Source organism: Trifolium pratense, linkage group LG4 (assembly GCF_020283565.1).
Source record: "Trifolium pratense cultivar HEN17-A07 linkage group LG4, ARS_RC_1.1, whole genome shotgun sequence".
NCBI lineage: Eukaryota > Viridiplantae > Streptophyta > Magnoliopsida > Fabales > Fabaceae > Trifolium > Trifolium pratense.
Window position 1 is genome coordinate 43,176,036 of NC_060062.1, and position 14,525 is coordinate 43,190,560.

General features: G+C 36.1%; 1 protein-coding gene across 1 annotated transcript; it reads right to left on the reverse strand.

The window, feature by feature from the left end:
• Positions 1–754: 754 nt before the first annotated feature.
• On the reverse strand, positions 755–4,621 carry LOC123920839 (probable inactive receptor kinase At2g26730). Its single transcript, XM_045973167.1, has 2 exons — positions 3,117–4,621; positions 755–1,788 (listed from the first exon to the last, which is right to left on the reverse strand). The coding sequence occupies exons 1-2, from the start codon at positions 4,417–4,419 to the stop codon at positions 1,121–1,123; spliced, it is 1,971 nt and encodes a 656-aa protein (XP_045829123.1). The 5' UTR covers positions 4,420–4,621; the 3' UTR covers positions 755–1,120.
• Positions 4,622–14,525: the final 9,904 nt, after the last annotated feature.

The following is a 14,525-nucleotide window of genomic DNA, read 5'->3' on the forward strand; positions in this document are numbered from 1 at the left end:
AATTTTTATATGATTTATAAAATCAAAATTGTATTAGAATGTGCGCCACATGATTATAATCAAATGTTTGAGAGCTATTGATTACAGTTTAACTCCACAGTGACTGCGCCGAATCGGGAATGAATTCTCTCAAGTGTGATTTACACTTCAGAGAATAAAGTGTAATCTAACATCATCTAAATTCATTTTATCTAAAATTTTATATATTTTTCTCTCTTAATCCATAGTAACAAACCACATTTTACACTTGAGAGAATCCATTCTGTTTCCGACTAATACTACTACTAGCGGGGTCCATTGTCCCTAGTTGGGGTCAAAAGCTCTTCGTTACTCACAACAGCACAGAAAACTCCCGCCAGCCTGTGATCCACACAAAGGGCAACTCTGTCATTCGCTTTGGATTTCCCACCATTTCGGTTCCATGTGAATTTGTTACTTTACATGTGAATGTGAATTTTGGACCACACTCTACACCAAAACCGCGCGTGCTATGCTATGCTATGCTAATTAGTTTTAGTTAATATTCACTCATTACAGGTTAGTTAGTTTCATACTCTGATTAATTATCTAAAAATAGGTGACGTGTATCCACACTTTATGTAATGATTTACTTTAACAACCGGCTTGCTTGTGTTAGGTTTAAAATGTTAAACACGCTAAGCACAATTAACATACGACAAGCAATCAAAGACAATGGAAATGTATAAGATTGATTTAGTACCAAAAATAAAAGTAATTACTAACTATAAAAAACTGCAAAAAATGGCAATTTAAAAATCATTAAATGGTCAATCTCTTAATAGGTTCATGGAACTACTAACAGTCCATCCTCTCCCCCACAACCCCCACTTTAATGAACAATTATCAAACTCCACCCTGTAAAAAATAAAAATCATCAAAAACTAATAACAAAAAATAATTTAAATAAAATACATTTAAAGATAAAAATACACATTAATTGGACCACCACCGGAAAAGACCAATCAAGATATAGCGCGCCAAATGTAGAACAATTTTAAGAGCGACCCACCACTTGTCATGTCCTTTTCTCTTTTTTATGATCTTTAATTTCAATTCAACAAATACTTTCCTTTTTTTTCTTTTGATTTAACCGGTTTTACTACGGTGTGCGTGATCTAGGTGGAGTCCTCGATTCGGGAGGCGGAGTATGACCCTCGGATCCTTTTGAAGGATCATCCGACGACTGTCGGAGACCCTCGTCGGTTTCACCGCGATGCATATCCTCAATCATGCGTACCACATCTTGCATACTTGGTCTTTGATCAGGGACCACAGAAACACAAGCCATCGCAATCTGTAACAATTGAACCATTTCTTCTTCAATGTTATGAAACCTCATCAACTCGGCGTCAAAAACTTCTGCGGTCCATTCTTCACGAACAACGGATTGGACCCACCTTGGTAGATCGATTCCTTCTTCTCCAAGTGAAGCTTGATTGGGTGCTTTTCCTGTTAATAGCTCCAATAGCAAGACTCCAAAGCTGTACACGTCGGATTTGAAGGTGACTTTTCGGGTTTCTAGGGTTTCTGGTGCACGGTAACCTGCAACACGGTTTGATGGGGACCCGTTTCCAAATAATGGGTTGAGACCAAAGTCTGAAACACTTGCATCGTGGTCAGGCCCTTTAAGGAGGATGTTGGAGGATTTGATGTTGCCATGGATCACTTTGCCGGACACATGAAGGCATGCCAGTCCTCTTGATGCTCCGAGGGCTATTCTCATCCGGTTGTCCCAATCTAACGGCGTTCGACCAGATCCTCTGCTCCCTATATAATCATAATAATAGTAATTTAGCAAATGCAGTGTTTATATAATGAAATCTTAACCAATCAATATCATTGTATAGTGTAAATATATACACTAATATAATATATAATGATAATGAAATGTTAACAAATTAATACTATCATGTCAACTACTAAAGTCACAAAAGAATCTATTTTTGTTGCTATTATCCTCCATTTGTCTCATGGGCCATGGCAGCTAGTAGGTTTAATTCAGCAAGATAACATTATCAAAATGCAATAATTTGACAGTTACAATAGTATAAAAAGCATGAATCAAAAACGAGGTTGTAGTTTATTTTGAGTTTTTTTTTTTTACTTTCATTTTGAGTGAACATAACGTTATTGAAAAGCAAAGCAAAGTAAAAAAGCACAGTGTCTTCTTTATTTCATCAATCAGGGAGTGAATTAATCAATTAACACTACAGTAGTATCTTTACTTTTGTGAATTAAAGGAAGAAAAAGAAAAGGAAAAAAGAACAAAGAACAAAAACGGGTAGAAATAATGTCGGACAAATATATCATGAGTGGGAAGTGGGAAAAAATGAAGCAAATGAATTAAAAAAAGACAACCTCACAGCTCAACTCAATCATTTCATGAGTTGAGAATGTTTTGCTTCAGAAGCATGTCCTACATTATTATGGAGGGGCAAACACAACAGCACTCTCTATATGCTAACTTCACAAACACTCTTACTATTAAACAATCTTTCCCCCATTGATTCATAAACTAATATTCAAGTAACATGATATGCCATTAGTAATACCCACCTCTCCATCATCAACCCACATAATAAAAACCTATAAAGCAAGAACACTCCTTAAATTAGACGTGTTCAGGTGGCGGATACAAGTTGGTGTTAAACACCGACACGACCCTGACACTTATATTTACACTTAATTATGTCATTTTTTTCAAATTATTATCGTGTTAGTATCATGACCGATGTATATACTAGTTACAAACTAAGCAGTAAGCACGCACATTATTTGCCAATAATAAAAAACAATAACCACATTAAAATATTTCTATGGATACAATTAAAATAATCTAAATTCCACTACTGTAACAGCTGGAACAAGGAATTTAGTCAAAATTGCAGAAACAAACAATGCTAATTCCATCATAAAGGTAATATGAACACAAGGAAATGTCGGAAACACAACCCCTCGAAAGTATCAAAATCATATCATATTCCACTAAATTTGAATAATGTTTCCATAAAACTATTGTATGAATAATCAATTAATTAGTTAATCACTTAATGATCAGAAAATTAAGCAGAATGAATGATACTCTAAAAACGTACCGTGAAGTAACGCAGATAAGCTACCAGCAGGCATGTAATCATAAACAAGCAATTTCTCATCTTTAGAGAAGTAAAAAGCTCTAAGAGGAACAACATTCTCATGCTTAATTTTACCCAAAATTTCCATTTGCATCTCAAATTCTTTCTTAGTTACAACAACATCTTTCAACCTTTTAACAACCACCGTAGTTCCTTCTTCTAAAACCGCTTTATACGAAGTTCCAACACTACCCTTACCCAAAACCTCCGCAGAAGCTCTAAGCAAATCCTCCAAATCAAAACTATATATCCCTCCATCGAAAAATACCAATTTGTTCCTCTCCCTTTCCGCTTCGGCTGAACCGCCGGTTATATCGTCTTTCGAAGATGATGTTCCGGCTTCTGCCGGAACAGAACGAGCTGCTGTAACTACTGGCTTTGGTGGTTTTGCTGGTGTCCGGCGACGGCGTTTCCGGAGACAGAGTAATAGTATTAGAAGCAGTAAAGCTATGAATAAAATGGAACCAACTACAATTGCGACAATGGCGCCGGTGGAGAGTTTCTTGGATTTGTGGTGCTTTGGTTTATCAGCCGGTGGAATTGCATCCGGTGACGGAGCCGGCGCCGGAAAAAACGGTGTGCATGATTTCAACGGTGGACCACAGAGATCTAAGTTTCCGGCGAACGATGATTCAGGGAATTTCTCGAGTGTTTTCGGGATTGAACCGTTGAGATTGTTGTTAGAAACATTGAAACCGTTCAAATTTGCAGTGATACTCGGAAGAGTACCGGAGAACGTGTTGTTCTCTAAGAACAAACCAGTAAGATGAGTCAAATTGTTGATAGAGAAAGGAATTGAACCGGTGAAGTTATTAGAAGAAAGATCCAACCGAGTCAAACGAGTCAAGCGAGTTAAACTAGACGGAAACTCACCGGAGAATTTATTATTCTGTAAATAAATACTACGAAGAAAAGTCAAATTAGAAAAATCAGAAGGGATCTCACCGGAAAGAGCATTAGAACGGAGACTAAGAACACGGAGATTTGATAACCGTCCGATTGTGTTGGGTGGAACTTTACCGACAAGATCAACGGCAGGTAAACGGAGAGAGAAAACATATGATTGAGTAGAGTCACATTGAATACCAACCCAGTTACAAACGGAATCGGTTGAGTTCCATTGAAGACGGTTAGAGTGTGGTGTTTGTGAAATGAAAGCAAGGAGTGCTTGCTTGTCTTGAGTTGGTTCCGAGTTGATGACTCGGGAATGGAAACTCAGTATAAATAAAAAAATGAAAATGAAAATGAAAATATGGGAAGACATTTTATGTTGAATGTGTTAAATGGCATGAGAAAAAATGATAGGAATTGTGTGAAAGAGAAGAGAGGTTATGTTTGTTATGTAAGTGAGAGAGAAAGGTTGTAGTACTAGAAGAAGTAGAGAACAGAGTATAGTAATAGTGTCACGAGGTTCTTAAAAGTGAAAAACTAATAAAGGTGATGCTACTACTCTTGATAACTGGTCCTGACTGATTAACGTTTTTTCCTTTTCTTTTTAATTTTTTTAAGTTTGTTTTGTGAGTTGTCCTCTACGCGTAACTGCATAGACTAATCTCTTGAGTCTTGTGAAACTCAAATGAATGACAAGCTCTCCCTAAGAGTTTTAACACTGCTACATGTCCAGACTAAGGATCGGCCAAAGATCGAACCCCAAACTTTGGTTAAATTATAAAGACCCGCGTTATCTCATCTGAGTGCTCTTCATTTTTTTGAAGTTTGTTTAATTTCATTTATTCACAACGCCTTTTTCAAAGTTTTAATTCATTATCTCACGCGCTATTCTACTGCGTGCAGGCCTTGTGAAAAAATAATGTGATTTTGTTTTTTAATGAGGAGTTGGAGGAAAAGAACAGAGGAAAGATAGTTAAAGTATTGTTACTACCAAATTTGTATGTTCAAGTGAGTTTACAGCTACAGTAGTGATTTTTGTTTGTTTTATTTAAGTTGCATTACATTGGCGTTGGTATGGTTCGTATTGGGAACAGACGGCAAAAAAATAAAAAGGACAAAGTAAAACAAAGGTGTTTGTCGCTGCTATGTTGTAGGTTTGAGGCACATGTAATGTAATATATGAGGATCATACTTTAACCAAGGGCCAAATAAATGTGAATTATGTATGAGTCACCGGGTTTTAATCTTCATTTATATAAATTTAAATTTAATTAAAAGTCAAATAAATACAAGAAGTTTGAATAGGAAACTTATTGTACTACCACCAACAAGAATTTCTCTGTAGTGTTTAAAATGATTAATTTGTTCTTTAAAAGTTTAGCGGCCCATATTATTATCTGTTTATATTCGTGTGCAATTACTATTATGATAATGAGTATTCAGTATTTATTATACTACATCAAAGTTCAATTTTTTTTTTTTTTTTTGTGATAAAGTTCAAATTTTAATTACATAAGAGAAAAACATCTCATGTTCATAAAGACTCATTAACATGTAAATACACCAAAAGGATTCAAGAAGGAAGTATAGGAAGCCATTAGCGACAACAATCTTCCATGGCAGTTGTTGTGGCGAGCAATGGAAGGAAAATGTTACAATAGTAGTGGAAGATCTCATATGAGGAAGATGTAGATTGTCTCTCATGTGAGTTTAACTCAGTTGATAAAAAAACACTCTATTTATTTATAGTAAGAGTAAAATTTCTCACCATTAGAATATATGGAAGAAAAAAAAAATCAGACTATCTTAAACTTTTGTCTAGTCAAGAATTGACCCATCAAGTTTGTAGATGGACTGAGCTTCTAGGTCCGGTCCAAAATAATTTACGTTGCTAACCAATTTTTTTCTTTTTTTCTTTCTCAAAAGACTTTAACCAAATGTGATATAAATACACAATAATATTAAAAGACAACAATGAATTGGTCCAAGTGATAAGAGTTGTTGTCCCTTTAAACATGTGATCAAAAGTTCGATTCTTTAAGCATGTGTATAAAGCAAATTCGGTTGGAAGAACTCACCTTCTGTATCCACATGCAGGCCCGACCAAGAGGCCTACAGCCCTAAGCCTCAGTTTTTAGGGTCTCAATATAACTTTTTCGACCCATCATCTAACTAACCTATTTTTTTTTTATTTTTTACGCAAAAGTGCAAAACATAACACTTCACACATTTTATCAAATAACCTATTTAAAAAAAAGTCCATAAATCCAAGCTCAACTGGTAGAAATGCCAAAATTGCTAGTGTTAGATGTTGTTAGTGTTGATTAGCTTGAGACTAGGCTCAGCAGGCTCATGCCGTGCCAATGAGCAAGGATGCGCGCGCAAGGCAAGCAGGCTTGGCCTGGCTTGGCCTGAGGTTACTTAGTTAGCAAGATTAAGCACTTGTATGTGTGTGTGCTTACTTGTATGTCTTGTACTCCTATATAAGGACATGTTATGAGATGAATAAACTAGTGAATACCATTTGGAACCAACAATTGGTATCAGGAGACCTAAGGATCCAGTTTTGCAAAAACAGAAAAAGTTAGTTACAACGGTGTAACCGTTTTCTTTCTCTTCTCTTTTCTTTCTTCCTCCAACGTGAAGCTTCACCAAGCTTCATCAATGGCGGATTCTACCACACCATTTCATCAATCTATTCCAAAGTTCGAAGGATTCTATGATCATTGGGCTGAGCTCATGGAAAACCTGCTGCGATCGAAGGAATTTTGGAGCTTGATCGAACATGGTGTATCCGTTGCTCATGCAAATGCAACGCAAGAACAGATACGTGCTGCAGAGGAAAGTAAGTTGAAAGATCTCAAAGTCAAGAACTATTTGTTTCAATCCATTGATAGAGCAATTCTTGAAACAATTCTTGATCGAAGCACATCAAAGAGTATTTGGGAATCTATGAGACAGAAATATCAAGGTTCAACAAGGGTGAAACTTGCTCAATTGCAATCTTTGAGGCATGAATTTGAGCTATTGTTGATGCAAGAAGATGAATCAGTAGATGACTACTTTCGAAGAACTCTTGCAATTGCTACCAAGATGACAGCACAAGGTGAAACATTATCTCAGGCCACTATTGTTGAAAAGATCACAAGATCCATGACTCAGAGGTTTGAATATGTTATCTGCTCAATTGAAGAATCAAGAGACATTACTGCAATGTCTATTGATGAGTTGCAGAGCAGCCTTCTTGTGCATGAAGGAAGAATGAAGAGGCACAGAGCTAAAGATGAAGAGCAAGCTCTGAAGGCTTCCAATCTTGGCAGGGGTAGCAACAATTCAAGCAATTCAAACAACACCAGAGGGAGAGGACGTGGTTCTAGGGGGCGTGGAAGAGGTAGATCCAATCCAATCTCTAAAGAATTTGTTAAATGCTATAAATGTCATAAGCTGGGACACTATCAGAGTGAATGTCCATCTTGGGAAGAAGGTGCAAACTATGCTGAATTCAATGAACATGAAGAACTCTTGATGATGGCTCAAGAAGCAACAGTTCACACACGTGATCAGGTTTGGTTCTTAGATTCTGGCTGTAGTAATCACATGATAGGCAACAAAGAATGGTTGTTTGATTTTGATTCAAGTTTTAGAGAAACAGTGAAACTTGGTGATAATTCCATTATGTCTGTCATGGGAAAGGGAAACCTTAAGCTGCATTTAGAGGGGAAGATAAGTGTGATTAGTGATGTGTATTATCTTCCAAATCTTAAGAACAATCTGCTTAGTATTGGCCAATTACAACAGAAGAATCTTACTATAGTGTTTAGCAAGAACACCTGCAAGATATTTCATGAAGAAAAAGGGTTGATCATTTCAACTCCTATGACAGCCAATAGAATGTATGTTTTGCTTACACCAGTTATGATGCCTCAGTGTCTTGTAGCAAAACATGAGGATATAGAACATATATGGCACTGCAGATATGGCCATCTCAATTTCAAAGGTTTGGTGACTCTTGCAAAGAGAACAATGGTGAAAGGCTTGCCTATATTGAAAGATTCAGCAGAATTGTGTCCTGATTGTGTGATTAACAAGCATCACAGAGATTCTATTCCTAAAACAGCATCATGGAGAGCCTCAAGCAAGTTAGAATTGATTCACTCTGATATATGTGGCCCAATCAATCCATCTTCCAATGGAGGCTGCAGATACTTCATAACCTTCACAGATGATTTCAGCAGAAAGACTTGGACCTATCCATTGAAAGATAAGTCCAGTGCTTTTGAAGTTTTCAGAAAATTCAAAGCATTAGTGGAGAAGGAATCTAATCACCAGATCAAATGTCTTAGAACTGATAGAGGTGGAGAGTTCACTTCAAGCCAATTCAATGATTTTTGTAGTGAACATGGAATCAAAAGACAATTGACTGCAGCATATACTCCTCAGCAAAATGGAGTTTCAGAAAGAAAGAATAGAACCTTGATGAATATGGTAAGAAGTATGATGTCAGGGATGAATGTACCAAAGAGGTTTTGGCCAGAAGCTGTAGTCTGGGCCACACATGTCATCAATAGAAGTCCAACTTTGTCTGTGAAAGATAGAACACCTGAAGAAGCATGGAGTGAAATGAAGCCTTCAGTAGCTCATTTCAAGATATTTGGTTGCATATCATATGCACATGTACCTGATGTTCATAGAAAGAAGCTGGATCCCAAAAGTGTCAAGTGTGTTCACTTAGGAGTTAGTGAGGAATCAAAAGCCTACAAGCTCTATGATCCTATTCAAAGGAAGATAATCATTAGCAGAGATGTTTTTGATGAGAAACAAGGATGGAAATGGAATGAAACAAGTGACAAAAAGGAAGTTGAGTTAATAGACAATGATGCTGAAGATTCAGTACAAGCTGAACCTGCTGAAGTTGATCCAGTCATCACTGAACCAGCAGTTCAAAGTGATAGTGACATGGATACTACTAGTGAAGAAAACTATGATAACTCAGAGGATGGTATAGGGCAAAGATCCAGAAGACCTCCGGGCTGGATGAGAGATTATGTGACTGGTTCTGAATTACAAGAGGAGGAACAGTTGCAAAATCTAGCAGTTTTTAGTAATAATGAAGATCCAACTTGCTTTGAAGAAGCAGTGAAATTGGCTGTGTGGAGAGAAGCAATGGATCAAGAGATAGAGTCTATTGAGAGAAATAGAACCTGGGAATTGACAGATCTTCCTCAAGGTATGAAGAAGATTGGTGTGAAATGGGTTTATAAAACCAAATATAATGAACAAGGCAAGGTTGAAAAGTACAAGGCTAGACTGGTAGCTAAAGGGTACAGTCAGCAGTATGGTATTGACTTCACTGAAGTATTTGCTCCTGTAGCCAGATGGGATACAATTAGAACCATACTTGCATTAAGCAAGAGGGAAAAGTGTATAAGCTGAGGAAAGCCTTGTATGGACTTAGCTGAAGATGTGTATATTGATCAACCAGCAGGTTACAATAAGCAAGAGGGAAAAGTGTATAAGCTGAGGAAAGCCTTGTATGGACTTAAGCAAGCTCCAAGGGCTTGGTACAGTAAGATAGAATCTTACTTTGTTCAAGAAAAGTTTCAGAAGTGTCCTCATGAGCACACATTGTTCATAAAGGAAGATGATAACAAGAATGTATTGATTGTGAGCTTGTATGTGGATGACTTGATTTTTACTGGCAGTAATAAAGTCATGTTTGAAGAATTCAAGACTTCTATGAAAAGCAAATTCTCAATGACCGACTTAGGCAAAATGAGGTACTTCCTTGGAGTAGAAGTAAAGCAGTTTGATGGTGGAATTTTCATCTGTCAACAGAAGTATGCAAAAGAACTTCTGTTGAGGTTCAAAATGGATCAATGTAACAAAGTGTGTAGCCCTATGGTGCCTGGAAACAAGTTGATCAGAGATGAAACTGGAAAACTGGTGGATGCTACTAATTACAGACAAATGACAGGTTGCTTGATGTATTTACTTGCAACCAGACATGACATTTTCTGTGTGTTTGGTGGCTAGATATATGGAGAGGTCTACTGAGATTCACTTGGTTGCAATCAAAAGAATAATGAGGTATCTCAAAGGAACATTAGAGCTTGGCATTTGGTACAGAAGGAATGAGAAATTGACATTGGTTGGATGGTCTGATAGTGATTATGCAGGTGATCTAGATGATAGAAAATCTACATCTGGATATGTGTATATGCTTGGCTCAAGTGCAGTATCATGGTCCTCAAAGAAGCAAGCTATTGTCACTCTATCCACCACTGAAGCAGAGTTTGTAGCAGCTGCTTCATGTGCTTGCCAAGGTATCTGTTTAAGGAGAATTCTTGAAGAGCTTGGTCAGTTGCAGGAATGTACTACAATAAAGTGTGATAACAGCTCATCAATTAAGCTGTCTAAGAATCCAGTGATGCACGGAAGATGTAAGCACATTGATGTGAGGTATCATTTCTTGAGGGATTTGACTAGAGAAGGAGTGGTAGAGCTCAGCCACTGCAGTACAATGGAGCAAATTGCTGACATCATGACCAAGCCATTGAAGCTTGAAACTTTTTGTAATCTTAGAGATAAGCTAGGTGTATGTGATGCTCATAGCTTAGAATGATTGCTTTATGTTACTTTTGTATAAACTGATCACATGTGTTCAGTTTAGGGGAGTGTATGTTAGTGTTGATTAGCTTGAGACTAGGCTCAACAGGCTCATGTCGTGCCAATGAGCAAGGATGCGCGCACGCAAGGCAAGCAGGCTTGGCCTGGCTTGGCCTGAGGTTACTTAGTTAGCAAGATTAAGCACTTGTATGTGTGTGTGCTTACTTGTATGTCTTGTACTCCTATATAAGGACATGTTATGAGATGAATAAACTAGTGAATACTATTTGGAACCAACAGATGTTATGACCAAGGTTCGAGCCGGGTGGAATTGCCACAACGTGGGTATTCTTCTTAGCAAAAATTATTGCAGTAGGATAATGGCTAGAAGGATTTGAAAAGCATTATGACATTAAGATTTTCAAGGTTTAGCCGAGGTTTAACTCAAGACCCCACTACTCGTAATATTTGGTTTGGTATTGCTACCGCACATGATTTTGAGAGTCATAATGATATTACCGAGGAATGTCTTTATCAGAATATTTTTGCTTCTCATTTTGAACAATTAGCAATCATTTTTCTGTGGACTTCTGGAATCTCTTTCATGTAGCTTGACAAGGAAATTTTGAGGCATGGGAACCCTGATCATTCCAATTTATGTTTGAATTTTCAATGACTTACTATTTTACCTATCAACAAAAAAATAAAAATAATGGACCTACGCTAACTCATGATCCGGCACATTGAAGTTGCTTCGTCATATGTTTCCATTCAGCAATAGCCATATGCCAAAATTATACACTCCCGACCCTATTAGCAAAAATTAAATAATAAAGTTATAAACTCCCTCGCTTTGTTTTTTTCTTTCTTGAGTGAACTCTCCTTCACTCACAGCCTAATCTGCGGCCTCTCCATATATTGGGTGAAGATTATTGTTGACTTGTTGCTGTGTCTACAGTAAAAGGTGACCTTCGGAACAAGTGTGATGCGGTGTTTTGTTGGAGCGAAGCAGTGACGTATCCAGGAACCTGGGGCAGAGGGTTCAGACTATTTTACTTAAAAATATTTGCTTCAAAATGTCTTTTATATTCTAGTTAGCAATTAGTTTTTTGAATGAGCAAATTTTATTAAAAACGGCTTAAATTAAAATAGTTTTAAAAAATTAAAATAGAAAATATTTTAATAAAATGGATGATCCTAAATTTTTATACAAATATACAAATAAATATTTAAATAGCAAATATTTTGAACTTAAGCAAAAACAACTTATATAGATAAATAAATTTTTATCCATTATTCTAATGGCTCGTTTGAATTGGTTTATTTTTGAGTTTATGCAAAATAGCTTATGTAAATAAATAAGTTTTTATGTATTATTCAAAACTTTTCAAAATAGTTTATGAAAAAATTGCTTATAAACGATTTCAGACAGTTATGTCTTTCTCTATTTTGGCGGTCTATTGCTGGAATATTTAAAAAATTAGTAATAGAAAAAAAATGAAAAGAATTTTAACTTCTAAATCACCACAGTCCATAATAGGAAGAAGAAAAATAATTGGCCCAAAAATGGCCCCATACGTACAAATAACTCATACACATGTGTCATTGTCTCAGAAAAAAAGTGTCATGTATTCTTGGCCATGTTAACCCAAATTGTGGTAGTATCATCATACTTCATGGGTAGTGTGTGGTGGCAATGTAACCGTAAATACAACAATTAATGTAATTGCCATATTTTCACCGTATGCGTCTATAGGATGTAGGGGATTGGATTCTTAAGGCCTTTGCTGTAAGATAATGACTACACGCAAGAATTGAATAAGTGTATGTATGGGATATATGAGAAACAAAGAATAAAAGTATTACACAGCTCACTTCTTCTTCATGATTTGTGACCACTTTAGTCTTCAATCTTCATAGATATATAGTGCACATGTAGATGTAGGACACTTAGGGTGTGTGGGGAAATGTTATTTTTGGTTGCTGAGAGCAACTGATCGGCACATAATCAAGCATTTGAAGGGAAGAAAGTAACCTAATAAGTGCTCAACCTCATATGTACAACTTAATGACAATTGAAAGTTAAATAAAAAAGTAGATATCAATAAAGACAGTACCTATAGAAGTATTGGGCATGAGTGTGCTTATAATAATCTTAAGATTCCAAGTTTACATTCTCTCGGAATAATCGTAAAATAGTTATTTGTGTTACTTTGATTAATAATACCACTTTTTTTTTTAAAAAAAATTAATATATTATTTGTCCATTTGAAGTTTTTTTTAGTGGTGAATCGAATGATTTAGCTCTATCATATTATATGCAAAACTATATTTTTTTTATTTACGCACCTGTATATTTTTGTCAATTGTCGTGTTTTGGTAGTCGTTAGTACTCGTACTTATGACTCCGAAGTTATCATCACACTAAAGGGTTTTAAATAAATATAAAAAGTCCGTTGAATTCATTCAAAAGTCATTTGTTATTGTGCCCTTCGAGAAATGAGAGCTTGTTGAAGGGCGCTAAGCAATTTGAGCTAGATATCTCGACTCAAGTCATCATGACTATACTTTGTCATATTCATATTGTTATTCGGGATATTGATTCGCTTCGTACCTAAGGTTTGGCCAAAATTGTTTCCTGAAAGCCTCCCTCATGGTCGGGGTGTCTCTAAATGTAGATGGTAGTGTTTATAAGTTCATGCTTGGCAAGGTTTGGTGGTCCTATTAGGGATCACGAGGGTGTGGCTTATGTTGTAGTATTGACCCCTCTTATATTAACCATGTTCAAATTATTACTTTGTACTCCTATATCATGGTCTGAATCCATGTTGATTTGTTGGCCATCATCATCTTGTTTGCTATTTAGATTCCCCATGTGATTCAGTTAGAGGATCCTTTGAATGTGTAACATAAATTCCGTATGAGAAATGTTATTTCAACACAATATTCTAATAAAAATACAACAAAGTTTCACTTTATGCTTTTTTTTAAAATATTTTTTGCACATCTCGATAATTATATTGTGAGTAGAGAGAGGTTGTGTCGTATTTTTGTCCGATCTTTTTGTGTTCATATACCACTACACACTACTCATTTGGTATCCTTGTTAGAACGACAACTTTGATTGTTTGGCTAAATTGTGCGAGTTTTACTAGTTTGGCGGTTTTAATGTTGCTCTTTGATGCTCTAAACGTTTCTTGTGAGTTACTATTAACCTTATAAAATTATTTTTTTGACAAATGGAATATGAATATACAAATATTATGTGTGAAATCATAAAATTCGTCAAATATCTCTATGAAATTTTCGAAATGTCAAATATTCCTATGAAATTGAGTGGCGTCTGTCAAATTGCCCCTACTTCTGTTTTCTCGTTAGTGGTGATGACATGACTGTTAACTACATATATGACACCTGCTAATGTGACGCCACATCACATGGGGGTAATTTTTCAGATACACGTCACATGGCAGTAATTTCAATCAATTAACCCCTTGATTTTGAAAATTTTAGTTTAGGATGTAAGCTAGGTAGGGAATGTGCCGTCCCAGCTCCCCGCCCCACCCCTAAATTTGTTCCTCGACTCAGATTCACGCCACCAGAAAATATTCTTCCTCATCCCCACAGATTCCCACGGTATCCACGAAGATCCACCAACATAAAAAATTAACAAAATTTCTATACTTTTCGAGCAAAAGTATGACACTAGTAATTTGTTATTTCTTCACTTTTTTATTAAAAAAACAAAAACATGTATTTTGCATTTTCATTTTTTAAAAATAAAAACACATTTTGCCTCAATAACAAAGAAAATAAAAGAAGTAGTCGGTGTAAAGGGTGTATGTACTTGATGCACTTTTTTAGCGTTATCTA

Bases quoted from the DNA above. Each gene is read 5' to 3' on its own strand.
- LOC123920839 (XM_045973167.1), bottom strand. From the start codon at position 4,419: ATGTCTTCCCATATTTTCATTTTCATTTTCATTTTTTTATTTATACTG. The intron at 1,789-3,116 runs GTACGTTTTTAG...ATGATTATATAG, and splicing joins CTTATCTGCGTTACTTCACG to GGAGCAGAGGATCTGGTCGA.